Source organism: Orycteropus afer, unplaced genomic scaffold (genome assembly GCF_000298275.1).
Source record: "Orycteropus afer afer isolate SDZICR_OR568_19922 unplaced genomic scaffold, OryAfe1.0 scaffold00326, whole genome shotgun sequence".
Lineage (NCBI taxonomy): Eukaryota > Metazoa > Chordata > Mammalia > Tubulidentata > Orycteropodidae > Orycteropus > Orycteropus afer.
The window spans coordinates 990,761-1,010,369 of record NW_006921913.1 but is presented as its reverse complement, the minus strand read 5'-3'; the positions used below and the strand labels follow the sequence as shown (position 1 = coordinate 1,010,369).

Sequence of the window (19,609 nt, the reverse complement as noted above, 5' to 3'; positions counted from 1 at the left end):
TTTGTGTGTGGTGTGAGGTACAGATCTTGTTTCATTTTTCTGCAAATGGATCTCCAGTTTTGCCAGCACCATTTATTAAACAAACATTCTCTTCCCTATTTAATGGATTTGGGGCCTTTGTTGGTGTATTTTTAAGTAAGACATAATCATTCTATCTCATTAGATACATACATACATTCCCTTTCTATAAGCATTTTATATATTGTGACAATTATCTTAGTAATCATTTATAGTATTATAATGTACAGTTTTAAATTAAAATAATTTTTAATCATTATGATTTATAGTGACTATAGTGCCTAAGGAACTTGACTGCTGCTAACCAGAAGGCTGGTGGTTCAACCCAGCAGCCACTCCTCGGAAGGAAAGTTGAGCAATCTATTTCCATAGTGATATCTCCTCGGAAACCCAAGGAAGGGGTCGATATGAATCAGGTTTGACTCGATGGCACATAGCAACAACAATAACAACAACATAGAGTATTTTACAAAGGACTATATCATAATTGACAATTATTCTGAATGAACATATTGGTTACTTTTCATTTTTCACTGTTAAAACTAAATGTAGTGGAGCTGTTATTAAGGTTTGCTATGTCTACATAGTTGGGATAATTCCTTAGGAAATTAGCAGAAGTAGAATGAAAATGGGTCAAAAAATACACATTTTTAAGATTCTTGACACAAATTTCTCTAAGGGAGAAATTTTACTATTGTGAAATTATACTATTGTGTGCTGCAGTAATGTGTTTGCCCCTTTATGTATTGGGAACTTCCTTATAGCTGATTCACAAAATCTACTTTTATAAAATAGAAGCAGTAATTCTACATTTAATATGTATAGATATTTTCTCAGTTTGTTATTTGCTCTATTTATTTATACATATTTTTTAACTTTTACTGTGAATTGGCTCTGGTAGCATAGTGCCTAAGGCACTTGACTGCTAATCAGAAGGCTGGGGGTTCAAACCCACCAGCCACTCTTCAGAAGGTAGGTTGGGCAATCTACTTCCATAGTGATACTGTCTTGAAAACCCATGGAGGGGTTGCTATGAGTTGGGTTCTACTCGAGGGCACATAACAACAGCAACAACATTGTGAATTGGCTGAAAGTTTACAGAGCAAATAAGTTTTCTATTCAGCAATAACAAATAAGTTTTCCAATCAACAATTCATGCACATTTTGTTTCATGGCATTGATTGTTTAAGAGTTCCAGGCTCTCCATATCCTCATAAGCATTTGTTGCTTTCTGTTTTTTTGAACTTTGCTATTAATACTAGGGTTATGAGTTGATATCTCATTTTTGTTGTGATTTATATCAAGGGGACACACATGGTTTAAAATCAGGAATGGTGTGAATTAGGGTTGTGTCCTTTCCCCGTACTTATTCAGTCTGTATTTTGAGCAAATAATCCGAGAAACTGGACTATATGAAGAAGTATTCAGCATCAGGCTTGAAAGAAGATTCATTAACAACCTGTAATATGCAGATGACACAACCTTCCTTGCTGAAAATGAAGAAGACTTGAAGCACTTACTGATAAAGATCAGTATGAGTTAAACCTCAACATAAAGAAAACAAACATCTTCACAACTGACGAATAAGCATCATTACTATAAATGGAGAAAAGATTGAAGTTGTTAGGGATTTCATTTTACTTGGGTCCACAATCAACACCCATAGAAGCAGCAGTCAAGAAAACGATGTTATATTGCACTGGGCATACGTGCTGCAAAAGTCATTTTTAAAGTGTTAAGAAGCAAAGATGTCACTTTGAAGACTAAGCTCTTCCTAACCCAAGCCATGGTATTTTGGGTCACCTCATATGCATGTGAGAGCTGGACAATAAGGAAGACTGAAGAAGAGTTGCTGCCCTGGAATTGCAGTGTTGGTGAAGGATATTGAAAATACCATGGACTGCCAGAAGAATGAAAAAAAATCTGTCCTGGAAGAAGTGCAACCAGAAAGCTCCTTGGAGGCAGGAATGGCCAGACTTCATCTCATCTGCTTTGGTCCTGTTGTCAGAAGGGACCATTCCTTGGAGAAGGTTATCATGCTCGGTAAAGCAGAGGGTTGGTGAAAAAGAGGAAGTCCTTCAATGACATGGATTGACATAGTGGCTGCAATGATGGGCTCAAGCATAGCAAGGATTGTGAGGATGACACAGGTATGGGCAGTGTTTTGTTGTGTTGCACATAGTGTCACCAAGAATCAGAGTCTACTCAACAGTACCTAACAAAAACAACAACAATACCTACAGCTCTGATGGTGCTGTATTTAAAGCATTCTGCTGATAAGCAAAAGTTTGATGGTTGGAACACATGAGCTGCTCTGTGGGAGAAAGATGAGGCGGTCTACTTCTGTGAAGATTTACAGTCTTGGAAAACATATGGGACATTTCTACTCTGTCCTATAAAGTCACTATGAGATAGAATCTACTCAATGGCAGTGGGTTTCATTTGATTTGGAATGGCTAATGATTGTGAGAAGCTCTGGTGGCATAGTGCCTAAGGCATTTGACTGCTAACCAGAAGGTTAGTGGTGCAAACCCACCAGCCACTTCCCAGAAGGAAGGTTGGGCAATCTACTTCTGTAGTTATATTGCCTCGGAAACCCAAGGAAGGGTCACCATGAGTTGGATATGACTCGACAGCAGTGGGTGGGATGTCTTCATGTGTGTATTCACTGCCTGAATGTCTTTGGCAAAGTGTCTGTTCTTGTCCTCTACCCACTTTTTAATTAGATTGTTTGTCTCTTTCTTGTTTATGCATTGACATTTTTTATAAATTTTAGAGATTATTCCCTTGTCCAATATGTCATTGCCATTTTTTTTTTTTTTTCCACTCAGTCTCTGGGTTCTCTCTTTACTCTTTCGGTGAAAACTTTGGTCAGGGTAAATGCCTAATTTTTAGGAAGTCTCAGTCATCTGGTTTGTTTTCTGCTGTTTGTGTATTTTTAGTTATGTTTGATAGTGTATTTATGCCATGTATTAGGGGCCCTTAAGTTCCCCTCTAGTTTTTCTTTGATGGTCTTTACAGTTTTAGGTTTTGGTTTGAAGTTTTCCCCTATTTTTTCTTTGACAGTCTTTATAGTTTTTAGGTTTTACATAAGATTTTAGGTTTGTGATCAATCTTGAGTTTGTTTTAGTACATAGAACAAGATTTGGGTCTTGTTTCATTTTTCTGCAAATTGCTATCAAGTTTTGTCAACACATGTGTTAAAGAGACTATCTCGTCCCCATTTAAAGAATTTAGGCACTTTGTCAAAGATCAGCCATCCATAGCTGAAGAGATTTACTTCTGGGTTCTCAATTCTGTTCCACTGGTCTATGTGTTTGTCGTTGCACCAGTACCATTTCTGTTTTGGCTGCTGTGGCTATGTAGCAGGTTTTGAGAATGGGAAATGTGAGTCCTCTTACTTTGATTTTCTTTTTAGTAGGGTTTTGCTTATCCAAGTTTGCTTTCTTTTCCATACAAAGTTGGTGATTAATTTTTCCATCTCTGTAAAGAATGATTATGGAATCTAGATTGGGATTGCATTACATCTATAGATTGCTTTGAGCTGCATTGACGTTTTCACAATGTTAATTCTTCCTATCCATGAGCATAGTATATTCTTCCATTTATGTAAGTCTCTTGGTTTCTCATAGTAGTGTTTTGTAGCTTTCTTTGTATAAGTCTTTTGTATCTCTGGTTAGATTTATTCCTAAGTACTACATCTTTTGGGTGACTATTTTAAATGGTACTGTTTTCCTGATTTCATTTTCAGAGTTCTCTTCATTAGTGTGAAAAAATCTGACCGATTGGTTTATGTTGATTTTGCACATTGTCACTTTGCTGAATCTTTCAAATAGTTCCAATAATTTTGTTGCTGTGTCTTTAGGATTTTATATGTATGAGATCATACAATCTGCAAATAGAGAAATTTTAATTTCTTCTTTGCCAATTTGGATGCATTTTATTTACCTTTTTTGCTTTATTGCTCTGGTTAGATTTCCAATACAGTATTGAATAGGAATAGTGATAAAAGGCATCCTTCTCTGGTACCTGTTTTCAAGGGTACTTTCACTGTCTCTCTGTTGAGACTGGGAGCTCTGGTAGCATAGTGTCTAAGGCACTTGACTTCTAACCAGAAGGCTGGCAGTTCAAACCCACCAGCCACTCTTCAGAAGGAAGTTTGGGCAATCTACTTCCATAGTGATACTGCCTCGGAAACCCAAGGAGGGGTCGCTATGAGTCAGGTCCGACTCAACAGCAAATAACTACAACAACAACTGTTGAGACTAATGATAGCTGTTGATTTTGTATATATGCCCTCCGTTATGTTGAAGAATTTCCTTCTATTCCTATTTTTTTTAACACTTTTTTTCAGGAATGGGTGTGGATTTTGTCTTTCTATGTCAATTAATACGATCTTGTGGTTCTTTTCCTTTGTTTTATGTATGTGGTGGATTGTATTGATTGTTTTTCTGAAGTTGACCTATTCTTGCATGGCTAGTATGAATCACTATATATATTTTTTTTGGGGGTCTATTGTTAGATTTTATTGAGAATTTTTGTGTATATGTTCATGAGAGATATTTGTCTATAATTTTCTGTTTTATTAGTATCTTTTCCTGGCTTTGGTATCAGGGTTATGCTCACTTCATAAAATGAATTTGGGAGTATTTCCTCTTTTTCTATACTCTGGAATAGTTTGAGTAGCATTGGTGTCTGAATGTTTGGTAGAATTCTCCAGTGAAGCTGTCTGGGCCAGGACATTTTTTGTTGGAGTTTTTTTTTTTTTTATGACCTGTACATTTTTTTCTTTTGTAATGGGTCTGTTCAAATTTTCTTCCTCATTCTGTGTTAGTTTGGGTAGGTATGTTTCTAGAAATTTATTCATTTTTCTAGGTTTTAAATTTGTTGGAGTACAGCTCTTTATAGTGTTATGTTATTATCTTTTTTATTTCAGTTGTTTATGTTGTGACATAACACATTCCATTTGTTATTTGTGTTATTTCCATCTTCTCCTTTTTCTTTGTTAGATTTGCCAGTGGTTTGCAGATTTTATTTATCCTTTCAAAGAATCAATTTCTATTATTATTATTCTATTTTCTCTTTCATTTATTCCTGCTCTCATTTTTATTTTTTTTTCTTTTCTTCTCATGTCTGTAGGATTATTCTGCTGCTCTTTTTCTAATTTTGGGGGATGTTGATTAAAGTGTTGATTTTGGTTTTTTCTTTTTTGATGTGTGCATTTATTGCTATAAGTTGCCCTCTGTGCATTGCTTTTGCTGTGATCCAGAGTGTGGTATGTTGTATTTTCATTCATGTTGGATTCAAGGATTTTTTTTTTTTTTTAATTTCATCTCTACCTAGTGGTGTTATTCAGTTTCTGTGAATTTTATTTATTTATTTTTCCCTTAATCTTCCTATCATTGATTTCTAATTTTGCAGTATTGTGTTCTGAGAAGACACTTTGCTGTGTTTTGATATTGTTAAATTTATTGAGACTTACTTTGTGGCTTACCATATGGCCTGTTCTGGACAATGTTTAATGTGTGCTAGGAAAGAACATATATATTGCTGTTTTGGGGTGGGGTGTTCTGTATATGTCTATGAGGTCAAGTTGCTTGATTGTGTTATTTAGATCTTCTGTGTCTTTGTTGAGTTCCTTTCTAGTTGTTCTATCATTCCTTCAAAATGATGTATTAAAATCTCCCACTATTATTTTAGAATTGTCTGTTTTTCTTTTCAATTCTGGTAAAGTTTGATTTATGTATTTTTGGATCCTTTCTTTAGGTGCATAGATATTTATTATGGTTATCTCATCTTGTTGTATTGATTCTTTAATCATTATATATCTTTCATTATATCCTATGCTGCTTTTGCCTTAAAATGTGTTTTATTAGAAATTAATATTGGCACTCTTGCTCTTTTTTTGATTGTCATTTGTTTGATATATTTTCCCTCAACCTTTTAACTTTGGTCTATTTTTGACTTTGTGTCTAAAGTATGTTTCTTAGACAGCATATCAATTGGTTATGTTTTCTTATTCATTCTGCTACTCTCTGTCTCTTGACTGGTGCATTTAATCCATTTAAAGAAAATGTAATTATAAAAATTTATTAATTTTTTTTTTTTTTTTTTTTTGTGATGCTCCTGATTTCTCTGTTCCCTATAATTTTCTGTGCTGAGTTAATTTTGTTTATGGATTTTCTTGAAATTCCTTCATTGCTGTTTTAGTGATTGCCTAATCTTTATGACTTTCTTTTGTATTTTGATATGACAGTTTATAAATTTTCTTTGTGTTTCCACTGTAATTTATTATCTTCTGTTGTTGTTGTTGTGTGCCGTTGAGTCAAACCCAACTCATAGCGACCCCTCCTTGCATTTTCGAGGCAGTATCACTACCGAAGTAGATTGCCTAACCTTCCTTCCAAAGAGTGGCTGGTGGGTTTGAACCTCCAGCCTTCTGGTTAGCAGTCAAGTGCCTTAGACACTAGTTTTCAAAACAGTCTATTCTATCTAGAAATTGTCTCAATTTCCCCTCCAGTTGGAAGTTCTGTAACTATGCTATTTATCCCCTATTTTTGCTTTGCAGTTGTTCACATTTACAAATTGATGTTTCTGTCTTCCTGTTTTCAGTCTCGTAAGTTCATTTTACTTTGGATACTTCTATATCTGGATTGCTTTCTGAGTAATGTTATCAAATGTGCTAATCTCAGGTTGTTTTTTGTCATTGTTGGTTCTCTGCCTGAAAGACTCCCTTTAGCATCTCTTGTAATGTTAGTCTGTTTTTTAAAAATTGCCATAATTTCTGTTTATCTGGAAATGTACTACTCTTGCCATCATATTTGAAGGACAATTTTGCTAGATATATAATTTTTAGTTGGCTTTTTATTTTTTGTCTTTCTTCTTCTTTCAGGGTTTTGTATATGTCATGCAATTGCCTTCTCGCTTGCATGGTATCTGCCAAGAAATCAGAGTTTGGTCTTATTGATTCTCCTTTGTAGGTAACTTTCAAATTTTCTGAGCTGCTTCCAGTATACTTTCTTTGTCTTTGTCTTTGGGATGTTTGATTACAATATGTCTTAATGATTTCCTTTTGAGATCTATCATTTTTGGGATTTATTGAGCTTTTTGCATGCATATCTTCTAATAATTCATGATATTAGGGACGTTTTCTTCCAACAAATCTTCAACAATTTTCTCTGTGCTTTGTTTTGGTTCCTTCCTGTTTTGTAATTCCAATCACACATAAATTATTCCCCTTGATGGTGTGTCACATAAATCTTAAGCTTTCTTTATTATTTTTCATTTTTGTTCTTATTGTTCCTATAACAAAATAATACTGAGAGATTTGTTTTCAATCTTGGTAATTTTCAGTCTTGATAATCTTTTAATGTGTTATCTATTTCTGAAATCTTTGTATTAATCTTCTGGATTTCTATTTGTTGTTTTTGTATCTTTTTAATTTTCCTTCATTTTGTCTGTTTGTTCTTTATTGTTTGTCTATATTCTTCTAGAGTTTTGTCTGTGTTTTCCTTGATTTTTCTCTCAATCCATTGATGGTACCTAAATATAATTCTTTTGAATTCCTTGTCAGGTAGTCCCAATGCCATTTCTTTCTCAGGAAGGTTTTCAGGCTCTTCATTTTGATCCCTTGTTTGTGCCACTCTGTCTTGCTTTTTCATGTGAACTGGGGTTGTCTATTGTCTCTGAGACTTTGTGTTATTGTTGTATTTGTATTAACTTAGCAATTGTACATTAATGTGTTTCACCCAGGGTTGTTTTTTGTTTTCTTCCCTTTATTTGGTTTGGATATATTCAAGTGAGTGGGATGGGTTTGCTATTCTGCTTGCTAGTTTGACAGTACTTAGGCACTCATCTTGTGTCTCCTGGTGGGGGTGGGTGTGACAGAGGATGGGATTGTGTGCATAGTTTGCTGTCTGTGTAGAGAAGCTTAGAGAAGTTTGGGCTGATGTTGGCCAACATCTGTCATGGTGGAGAGGGAGAAAGTGGCTCTTTCTCAATGGATAGGGTTGCATGAGGTGCTGATGTGATTAGGCAATGTGGGCACAGTTGATATATTCCATAATGTGGGACCAAAAAAAGAAAAGGAAAGAGAGAAAAACTAAACAACCAAAAGAAACACATGTGCACACACACACACACACACACATACAGAAAAGGTGAAAAGTAAAGAGAGAGGGGGAAAAACAGGAAAAAAAAAACAAAAAAAAAACTAGGGAGAAGAAAACGAAAAGAGAAAATGGAAAATACTTTAGGCATTGTGCCACCAGAGCTCCTGGAAAAAGACAACGTTGTTGTTGTTGTTGTTATGTGCCGTTGAGTCGGGCCCGACTCATAGCAACCCCTCCTTGGTTTTCTGAGGCAGTATCACTATGGAAGTAGATTGCCCAACCTTCCTTCCAAGCAGTGGCTGGTGGGTTTGACCACCAGCCTTCTGGCTAGCAGTCAAGAGCTTTAGGACTAGCTAGTAAATAAAAAAATAATAAAAAGAAAAACAAACAAAGGAGAAAAAGAAAAGAGGGAACCAGAAAAAGAAAAAAAAGCAAAAACATAAGAAGGGAAAGAAAAGAAAAGAAAGATTAGAGATGGCAGTACCATGAGGTGTAGGGAATAAGCAGAGTATTGTACCTTTCTGTTCACTATCTACAGATATTGGTGCCTGTGCAGTCCTGGGTGAGCAGAGCCAATTATAAAGGTGCTGCCTCAATTGGAACTCTGCTTGCAAAAATTCAAAATGGCTATGATGTGTCAGACCAGTTCACAGTTCACATTTTGTTTGTCTCCTTAATCATGGTTTTCATTCAGTTTCTCTTCTAGTCAGTATTAGATCCACTTCTCTACCCTTTCCTTTGAAGCTCAGGGTTCTAGGATTATCATCTGTATCTGTTTCACTTGGTTTCTCATGTCTTTGTTGAAGAGGGTCTGGGTAGTTTATCTACCTAGACTGTCATCTTTTGGAAGTCCTGCTCTATTTATTTACTGTTGGTTTTAGTTTTTATTACTGTGAATAAAATGCATTTGACTTGAACAGTATAAACAAAATTGTTTACCATTTAGAAAATATCTGTGAAAGACACAGGCTTTTAAGCTTCTTTTTAGTTCATTTTAGTGGGCTTCATTTATCTGTAAATTAGCAAGTGATGATATAGTCTAACATATAAATAGTTTTATTTTTTTCTCTTTTAAAACAAAATAGTCAATGTATTAATTGTACTTCAGTTTATGATGCATTATTAATTTTCCTGTTTTCAAAAACTGTATATAGTCAAAAATAGTTATGGGTAAAAGTAATCCCTGTTCATTTGTTAGCCTAATAATTAAAGTTTAAGGAACAGCCATCAGCATTAGCAGATACTTAACACAATGAAAGAAGATGAGTTAAAGAGGTTAAAAACTAGTCTAGAACATGGAAAAATATTGAGAGTCCTGAAAAGGTCAAATATCTTTTGTTTTCTAAAAATTCAGTTGGATCCTGCCAGTTTTAGATGGATTGTTTGTATCAGTACTGAGGCTTAACAGTGCACTGCTGTTTAGACTGCTTTCAAAAAACATTTCCATGAAATAGTGTCTGACTCACTGTTCTCTTCTCTTATTAGAACTTTTAAAACAGTACCCTAAATAACCTTTCAATCTGATGAAATGGAAAGTTCTGAGCAAGCTATATTGTATGCTGTTCCCACTATATATGCTATGTCCATTATTGTATCCATTCCCATTATATAGGAAAGAGTGAAGGCTATAGCATGAATGAAGATGTCATCATTTTCTTGAGTTATCTTCAAATTACAAAACCAGTTGCTGCCTAGCCGATTCTGACTCATGATGATCCCATGAGTGTCAGAATAGAACTGTGCTCCATAAGATTTTCAATGTTTGATTTTGTTGGAAGTAGGTTGCCATGCCTTTCTCTCAAGGTACCTATGGGTGTGGACTTGGACCTCCAGTGTTTCATTTAGCAGCTGAGTTTGTGAACCATTAATACCACCCAAGGACTCCATCTTAAAATTAGATGTTGGTAATTATTGGTAAGAAAATTCCTTTGCTTCTAAGATTTATCAGATTTATGGAGGTCAATCGTGACTGGAATTAGCACAGTTTGGGGTAAAGTTGTGAATTGCAATTTGTTGTTGTTTTAATCCCATTTACCTTCTAATATTCTTTTGAGTATCCCATCAATTTCTTTGCAAATATCCTTGTAATAATTATTCTAAACACCTTGGCACTTCCATCCACCCCTTTTCCCTCATAAAAATTTTCCAGTTTTGTGTTCCTTCCTTTCTTCTGAGCAATACATGGTGGGAGCATTTTCAGATGTCATAACAATGTGGGAAGAGGAATGAAGAGCATTTGAAGATCGACACTCCTGGTTTCTAATCAGGGAGCTCTGGTGGTGCAGTACCTATGGCATTTGACTGCTCACCAGAAGGCTGGTGGTTCATATCCACCAGCCACTTCTCAGAAAGAAGACTGGGCAACTACTTCTGTAGAGAAACCACCTCAGAAACCTAAGGAGCGTCTCTGTGAGTTGGAAACAATTGGATGGCAATGAGTTTTTTTGGGGGGAGGGTCTAATCACAGTGTTGTATTTACTAACTTTGGGTGTTAGTTAAAACCTTCTTACCCCAGTTTTATTATCTATAAAAGGGGGATGATAATATCTATCTCACAAAGTTATCATGCACATAAATTAGGTAAAGATTACTGATAGAGACCCTGGGGGACAAAGTAGAACTCCCCCATAGGGTTTCCAAGGCTATAAATCTTTACAGAAGCAGATTGCAGTCCCCTTTCTCCTACCTTTTGGTTAGCAGTCAAGTCCTTTAACCACTGTATCACCAGAGCTGGGAGTGAGTGTAAAGCACCTATCAATTGACTGTTAGCTAGTAACATGCTGTGAATTTGAAACCTTTGCTTGTTTTTCCCCTTCCCTGAGGTAAGTCTTTGTGGCAGGTAACAAGAAATATAATAAATGGATAAACTGTTGGAAGTGATCAGGAGAAGGGAAAGAAACTGTCCCTGAATCAATCTGTTATGTGTTTCTCCTTGGTCATAACTGATGCTTAGTAGCCTCAACTAATTGTTTAAAATGCTGAACTTTTAGTCTTACTTTCTCCTGACCCCTTCATTGCAACCTTCTCTTCTGCCACACAGTGGCTTGTAAGCAGTTTTGGACATTTCTGTATTCCAGGGAAGGAACATGCGTGAGAACAACTCTGACTGTAAGAAGTAGATCTGGCCAGAAACTGAAGTCTTCACCCATTGTCATCAAGTTGATTCCATTTCATAGAGACTGTTGTATAGGGCAAAGTAGAAATGCCCCGTAGGCTTTTAAATCTTTATGGAAGGAGACTGCTACATGTTTCCTTCATAGCTGGCTGGTCAGTTTCAACCACTTTTCTTTCAATTAGCAGCCAAACACTTAACCACTACACCACCATGGCTTCTTTAGATCAGGTAAGTAACCAAAAGAGACTCACTCTAAGAATTCTCTGAGGTGAACAAACACAATTAAATGTTTGTTACCCTTCAGCAGGCATTTGAGTAGTCATTGTTTCCGTCCAAAGATGCTCTGGTGATGCACTGGTTAAGCATCAGCTGCTAACCACAAAGTCAGTGATTTGAAATGGCTATATTTTTAGGTATGTCAAGATATTGAAAAGTCTTGGAAGTAAGCATTTGATTACCCCTCTAGTCTCACCTGTTCCTTCTAGGGTAAAAGTTTGTAGCACTCTATACAGAAAAGTTTTGAACCATGAACATATTTTGGACCAAAGAATCATTAACATAAACAATATGAAAAAAATTTAAGTCTAATAATTTTATTCATACTAAACTCTCTAAAAGTAGCTCTGGTGGTGTAGGGCCTAAAACATTTGACTGCTAACCAAAAGGCTGGTGGTTCAAACCCACCATCCACTCCTCTGATGGAAGACTATGCAAGCTACTTCCCTAGAGATACTGTCTCAGAAATCCAAGGAGGAGTTGCTATGAGTTGGACCAACTCCACAGCAGTGAGTTAAACTCTCTAAAAACATTTAACTTGCTGATTTTTGGAGTGTAAGCCATGCATAACAAAAAATGATGAGGTAATGTATGAAAAACTAAGCCTGAATAGTGAGAGTTCAAGTGAACTGAATTTTAAAATGTAATCCTATGATCTTTTCATCTTTTCGTAACACTTGATTGCTCTTCTGGTGCGCTTATTCTTCTGTAAATGTAAATTTTCCTTTCTGAACAAAATACATTAAGGTAGCAGTTGAATAAAAATACATCTATTTATCATGTAGTAAATGTGCTTTATAATAGCTATAGAAAGTAGAGGTACTTACTTTGAAGGAGGCCTCTTAGATTCATCTCTGCACTTCTTACAAAACCAACAAGTCCACCTGCTCATTTTTCTGAAGAAATAGAGCATATAATTAGTATAATTTAGTCATTTAAAATAATTGAATGCTAGAGTCAATTTTCAAAGAATACACAAAATTACAAAAAATAATTATATAAAAAATAAGGATAGGCTCTTAAAGTTAATAGGAAAAAATCCCCACTGGTGGGGGTGGGGTAGAAAGAGGAGGATAAAATGACTTATCTCTCAAATATTTTATAGAAATATAGGCATTTAGAATTATAAGTGACCTTAGAACTTATCTGACCCATGTAGTCATTAAATCATGGAGTTTAAAATAACACAGATGTCTGAAAAAAATTCATTCCATTTCAGGTCAACTGGCAGTGAATTTGCTAACTCCGAAGGTTTTCCTTTTTGGACAGCTCTTATATTTAGATCTCTCAGTATATTGAACACATCTTGCCTCTTTGCAGTTTTTGTAATATGCAAATAACCAAATAAAAAATGACCCTCATTAAAAGTGAATTCTGACAGGGGTGTTGCCTATGTGGTTTACCTACACTGAACATTATAAACATTATAAAATGTGACTTTAAAATCAGCCCAGGCACTTTTACATAACAGTAAGCCAAAAACAAAAAAACACCAAACTCACTGCCATCGAATTGATTCTGACTCATATAGGATAGAGTAGAACTGCTCCTATAGGGTTTCCAAGGCTGTAAATCTTTATGGAAGCAGACTGCCTCATCTTTTTCCCATGGAGCAGCTGGTGGGTTCAAACCACTGACCTTTTGGTTGGCAGTCCTTTAACCACTGTGCCACCAGAGCTCCTTCATATTTGTCATGTTGTAGTTGTTTTTATGTGCGGTCGAGTCAGACCTGACTCATAGCGGCCCCTCCTTGGGTTTCTGAGGCAGTATCACTACAGAGGTAGATTGCCCATCTTCCTTCCAAGGAGTGGCTGGTGGGTTTGAACCGCCAGCCTTCTGGTTAGCAGTCAAGTGCCTTAGGCACTATGCTACCAGAGCTCCTTCATATTTGTCACAGAGGTTTTAAATTCAGGACTTAGAAAAAAACATCTAAAAATTTGTTAAGAATAATTAAATTTACACTTTATCATAAGACTAGAAATAGTTTATTAAAATATATACACACGTATATGCAAAGAATTATTGTGCATGAACAGTGAGTTATTCTATCAGTCTCTATTGATTCATTAAAATGTCTGTTGAGCACTGTTTTATTTTTAAACTCCAAGTTCTGTGTTCTGTACTTTCTGTCTACATAGATCCTCTCTCTTCTTTCTCTGCTCTCACTGACAATTAAGCAAGCAATTAAAATACATGTGATGGGAACTTTGATACTGGAAATACAGGGGCCTATGAGCATACGTTGTTGTTGTTGTTGTTGTTGTTACATGCCGTCAAGTGGGGTCTGACTCATAGTGACCCGCCCCTTGGGTTTCCGAGGCTGTATCTCTATGGAAGTAGATTGCCCAATCTTCCTTTCAAGAATTGCCTAGTGGGTTTGAACCACCAACCTTCTGGTTAGCAGTCAAGTGCCTTCGGCACTACACCAGTATACATAGGAGGAAAATCTAACCAGACTTAAGGGTGTTAGAGAAGGCATCACAGTGATGCCTTCAGTAACATCTGAGCTACAGATATGCAAGAATGTGTGAGTGAAAGGACAAATGTACAAATGTACAAATGTCAGGAGTCAGTGGGTGATGTTCTGCTTGAGGAAATGAAAGACATTGTTATGATAAGAATCTAGAGTGACAGGGAGAGAGCTGAAAGAAAAGATTGAAGAGTTAAGACTGAGTCAATAATCATGTTAAAAAATGTTCATCATAGCATTGATTACAAGAAAAAATAGAAACAAATATTTTCATCAATAGGAAAATGGATAAAAGTAATATACATTTATAATAGAGTATGGCAATTAAAAGAGCTGAACAGGAGATTTCAAATGGTGGCTCAAGAAGACAAAGTAAAGTATTATAATGAAATGCACAAAGACCTACAGTTAGAAAACAGAAAGGGAGGAGCGTACTTGGCATTTTTCAAGCTGAAAGGACTGAAAAAAAAATTCAACCCTCAAGTTGCAATATTGAAGGGCAAAATATTAAACATCAGAGGAACCATCAAAAGAAGAAGGAAGGAATACATAGCCATCATACCAAAAAATATTGGTTGTCATTTAATCATATCAGGAGGTAACATATGATTAAGAACCAATGATATTGAAGGGAGAAGTCCAAGCTGCACTGAGGACATTGACAAAAAAATAAGCCTCCAGGAATTGATGGAATACAAATTAATGTTTCAACAAATGCATGCAATGCTGAAAGTGCTTACTCTTCTATACCTAGAAATTTACCTGGCCAGCCAACTGGAAGAGATCCATATTTGTGACCACTCCATGGAAAGGTGATTGATTCAACAGAATGTGGAAATTATTTAAAAATATCACTAAAATCACATACAAGTAAAATTTTGCTGAAGATAATTAAAAAATTGTTGCAGCAGTACATGGACAGGGAACTGTCAGACATTCAAGCCAGATTTAGTAGATGGTGTGGAGTAAGGGATATCATGGCTGATGTCAGATGGCTGAAAGCTAGGAACACCAGAGAGATGTCTACCTGTCTTTATTGACTATGCCAAAGCATTCAACTGTATGGATCATAATGCATTGCAATGGATAATATTGCAAAAAATGGAAATTCTAGAACATTTACTTATGTCCATGTGGAACCTGTGTATAGAGGAAGAGGCAATCTTTTGAACAGGACAAGGTGATACTGCATGGTTTAAAATCATGATAGATGTGCATCAGGGTTATATCCTTTCACCATACTTATTCAATCTGTTTGTTGAGCCAATAATCTCAGAAGCTGGACTATATGGTGAAGAACTCAGAATCAGGATTGGAGGAAGATTCATTATCAATCTGTGATAGGCAAATGACACAATCTTGCTTACTGAAGGCAGGCAGGACTTGAAGAATTTACTGTTGAAGATCAAAGACTACAGACTTCAGTATGGATTACATTTCAACATAAAGAAATCAATTCTTCACAAGTGCACCAGTAACCAACATTCTGATATACTGAGAAAATGTTAAAGTTGTCAAAACTATTATCTTGAAGAAAATGGGGAGCTAATAAAATATTTTAAATAGAGAAGTTATATGATTTTGTCTACATTTTAGAAAGGTAATGTGGAATAAGTGTGGAAAAAGACATGTTTAGGAATATTTGCAAAAGCTTGCCATGTTCTGGGCAAGAATAGATGGTAATCTGGGCTTGAGCAGTGCTAATATAGCTAAAAGGAAGGAAAACCTAAGAGGTATTAGCAAGTGGAATGTATAGGGGTAGGTGACTGATTGGATGTGGGCAAGGAGCAGAAATAGTGATGTAATTTTTTTAGCTTGTGCAACTTGGTGGCTGGTACTGCCATCCACAGAAATTCAAATACGGAAGGAAAAGTGATTTTGTGGTGGAAGCTGAGATTGAAGTGCCATAGTACAGCAAAGTAGAGATGTATAGCAGAAAGTTATGTATATTGTCTAAATCTTATTTAAATATATGTTCAGTATCAACTATTAGCCAGGTATTATTCTAGGCAGTAAGGATATAGCAGAGATTGATAAAATTTCTCTTTTAATTGATCTTATAATCGAATAAAGAAAGTTTGACAATAAACAAATAAATAAATGGGATAACTTTTAGTGAATAATAAAATTCTAAGGAAAATAAAAAAGGAACAATGAGATGAAAGTGATTTAAATTATGGAGTCAGGGAACACTTCCCCAAGGAGCCAATAACTGAGCTGACACCTGATGAGGAGAATAATTAAGTGTTGGGGTAGGAGTGTTTTAGGTAGAAAAATACACCAAATCCACTCCTATCAAGTTAATTCCACCTTATAACCACCATTTAGGACAGAGTAGAACTGCCCCATAAAGTATCTGAGGCCATAAATCTTTATGAAGGCAGACTGATTCATGTTTCTCTTGTGAGGCAACTTGTAGGTTTGAACCACCAACATTTTGATTAGCAGCTGACTGCCTTAACCACTACATGACTAGAGCTCCTCTATTTCAGGTAGAGGGGACAGCAAATGCCAAGGCCCAGAGTAAGGAACAACTTGGGTGTTTTGAGGAAACTCAAGAAGGCCAGTGAATCTTAATGGATAAGGGAGAGAGTGGAAGAAGATGATGTCATAAGAGCAAGCAGTGAGCAAGCACGTTAGGTGTTATAGGTCATGAATTTCATAGCAATGAACTGGAAAATCTTTGAAGGACTTAAAATAAGAAACTGATATAGTAATATTTGAAATGGTGTTTTGTTGAGTAGAATGGATTGTAATGTGGCAAGAGTAGTATCAGTGAGGCCCATTAAGAAGTGACAACAGGAGTTCAGGCACGTAATCTACTGGCTTAGGTTAAGAAGGTAGAAAGTGAAGATGGATAACAGGAGACATATTTGAGACATTTTGGAGGAAGAAACATCAGAATTTGCTAGTATGTTGGATATGGAAGGTGAGAGAAGAGAGGGTGCAAGTTCAGGTGAGAGATTTGACTTAAGAGTGAAAGATGGGCACTTTTCAGAGAACACATAAGAGAAGCCACACGAGGATATAGGATGGTCCAGGAAGAGAGTGGGGATGAAGAAAAGCAGGCAACCAAGGATGGATATCTGAAGAATAGTAATATTTATGACATAGACTGGGAAAAAGAATAAAATGGTATCACAGATACGAAGGAATGAGTTTATTAGGAAGAAACAGTGGCCAATTTAGTGTTAAGTGCTGGGAAGAGATTAAGGGAGCAAAGAAACATATCCTTCAGATTTGTTAACAAGAAGTCATTAATAATGACCTTGGTGAAATTAGTTTCAGTGGAGCAGCGAGGACAGAAACAAGAGGGAGGAGAGGAAATGGAGACCAGGACAAATATAAGTCTACTTCTATTTTCTCAGTTTGTCTTCCCCTCCCTCCCTCGCTTCTTCCTCCTTTCCTTCAACCCTCCATCCTTCTCCCTCTCTCCTTCCTTTCTCCTTCCCTCCTCCCTCTCTCCCTCCTTTTCTTTCTCTCCTTTCCTCCCTCTTCTGTCACACTTCCTTTCTTTCTGTTTCTCTTTTTCTTTCTTAATACGGTAAAAACGGATGACAGAATGAGACAATAAAGAGGGAGAGACAGGATTATGGCACCTGACTGCTCTGGCCTACTTATCTCTAGGGGACATTGTTCATAAAGGCTAAAATGTGAATTGTATACCTTGAAGTTGGCAAGTGGTGGACACAGACAGAGATTGAAGATGGAGGGAACATGAAAAATCAGTAATAGAATGAAGTGCTGAAAAATTAGGGGATAGAATTCAGAATATGGGAGCTAGAACATGGGGAAGTAGGAGTACAGGAGGAAGTTACTGTTCCTTTGCCATTGGAGTGAACAGGGAAAGTATAGGTGCAGATTTAAGTTCATTTGCAGGTTGTGGGATAAGAATTTATGGGAGTTGTGGTCTGATAGACTTCATTTTTGGTGTGAGTCTCTACCGTAAGTGATCATGACTAAGGAACAAGGAAGTTAAATATATGTGAGAGAAGAAAAAAAATGTAAGGCAACTTGATTAATTCTTTAAGAAGGACTCTTTTGACTGTAAAGATAGTACAAACTGGTTGAAGCAAAAGAGGAAAGTTTATTTTAAGTTTATGTTTGTGGATGTGGTTAGATTCTGGACAGCCTTAACTGCAAAATATCTTGTACTCTATTCTGTTGGTAGCAATTTATTGAGGACTTTAAATTGTACTGTGACGAAAAATAAGTCTTGTTCTAGAAAGATAAATCTAACTCAAGATGATTAACACCAAAATAATTGAAGCTAAGAAAACAGTTACATTGGCTAGCTGTCCATACTGACCTTGTTTATAATTGGACCCTGAATTATATTAATGAACTATATTAATGGGTCCCCAAGTAAGCCTTCATCCATGTGGTGCAAAGGCTACCTTTTCCTGATTACAGCAACAACTGTGTTTAGATCAGCAGTAATTCTGTGCTCAGCTACATGACTTATTCAGAGGGTGATTGTCTAGCCCAAATTGGGTGATACAGGAAAAAGAGTGAAATATAAATAAATAAAAATATAAATGTAAATGGAGGTCACAGATCTTATCTGTGCTTATCTTCGAAGTAGCAGGATGTTAAAGAACCTCCTCTCATATATCTTCTCTGTCAGTGGACTATCCATCCCTGTTTTCCCTGGACCTTGACTTCTCCTCTATCTGTTTCCTTTCCCTATTGGGTCTTATAACTCCTTGTTTCTGCATTTGATCTACTGGAGCCATATGTATACATTTTCATACCCACATTTTAATTTTTGTTTTGTTTTGGTAAATTTTGAAACTGAAGTGTATGTCTATTTGTTAATATCATATCTTGTTTTATAACTTTAGTGGATAGAGGTGGCAAAGGCAGTCTTAGTATGGAACATCCAATTGAAGTCAGAGGTACAGTGAAGGTAAAATAATTTCTGATGCACTAGAGTTTAGGGGATTCCCAAAGATCTGAAAGGTAACAGAATATATTAAAATAGTTCTGGGCTTTGAAGTTAAGCAAGTATGTGACCTTGGACATACTAATTAAATCCTGATTCTCAAGCTCCTTTTCTCTAAAATTGAACTCTAAAGATTAGAAAGATGCATGCATGCAAAACTTTCTCTTCTAATTAATGTGATCTTCCTTCAGCTTCTTGCCCTCTGTCATTTAGGAAATATTTCATAAGCTCTTTTGTATGTATAGGAAACACACATTATGATACACTGTCTTCCTTCCTCTTTTAAATTTCAGCTTAGACTTCACAAGTTTCCCCAATGAATTTTCTCCATTATAGAACATGCTAGATATTCCCATCAAATTCTCCTTTTCTTTATTCTGGTTGATCCTATATTCCTATATTTTTATTGCTCACACATTATATTAGTATCTGGAGTCCCAGCTTTAGAATTAACCTCATCTAGAATTAGACTCATTTAGAATTGGACTCATCTGATACAAGGACTCAAATACATCTGGGCATGTCTGTCATAATGATTGGGCGGGACTGCCAGGAAAGATTCTTTTGGCCAGAAGAGCTCTGAGAATACTTGAGTGTTAGAGGAGAAGAAGATGAGAGGATAGTCTAGCTTTCCCATAGTATGATTTTGCAGGTTGTATCCTCTACAAAAGGAG

General features: G+C 36.1%; 1 protein-coding gene across 1 annotated transcript in view; it reads right to left on the bottom strand.

Annotated features, from left to right (window-relative positions):
- The window catches only part of RGS13 (regulator of G protein signaling 13), a 36,632-nt gene extending 24,199 nt beyond the window's left edge, over positions 1–12,433 (bottom strand). Inside the window, exon 1 of the mRNA XM_007952159.2 lies at positions 12,348–12,433. Within this exon, the coding sequence (XP_007950350.2) occupies positions 12,348–12,433 (86 nt within the window). The remainder of the gene's footprint in view (positions 1–12,347) is intronic.
- Between the last annotated feature and the right edge of the window lie 7,176 nt (positions 12,434–19,609).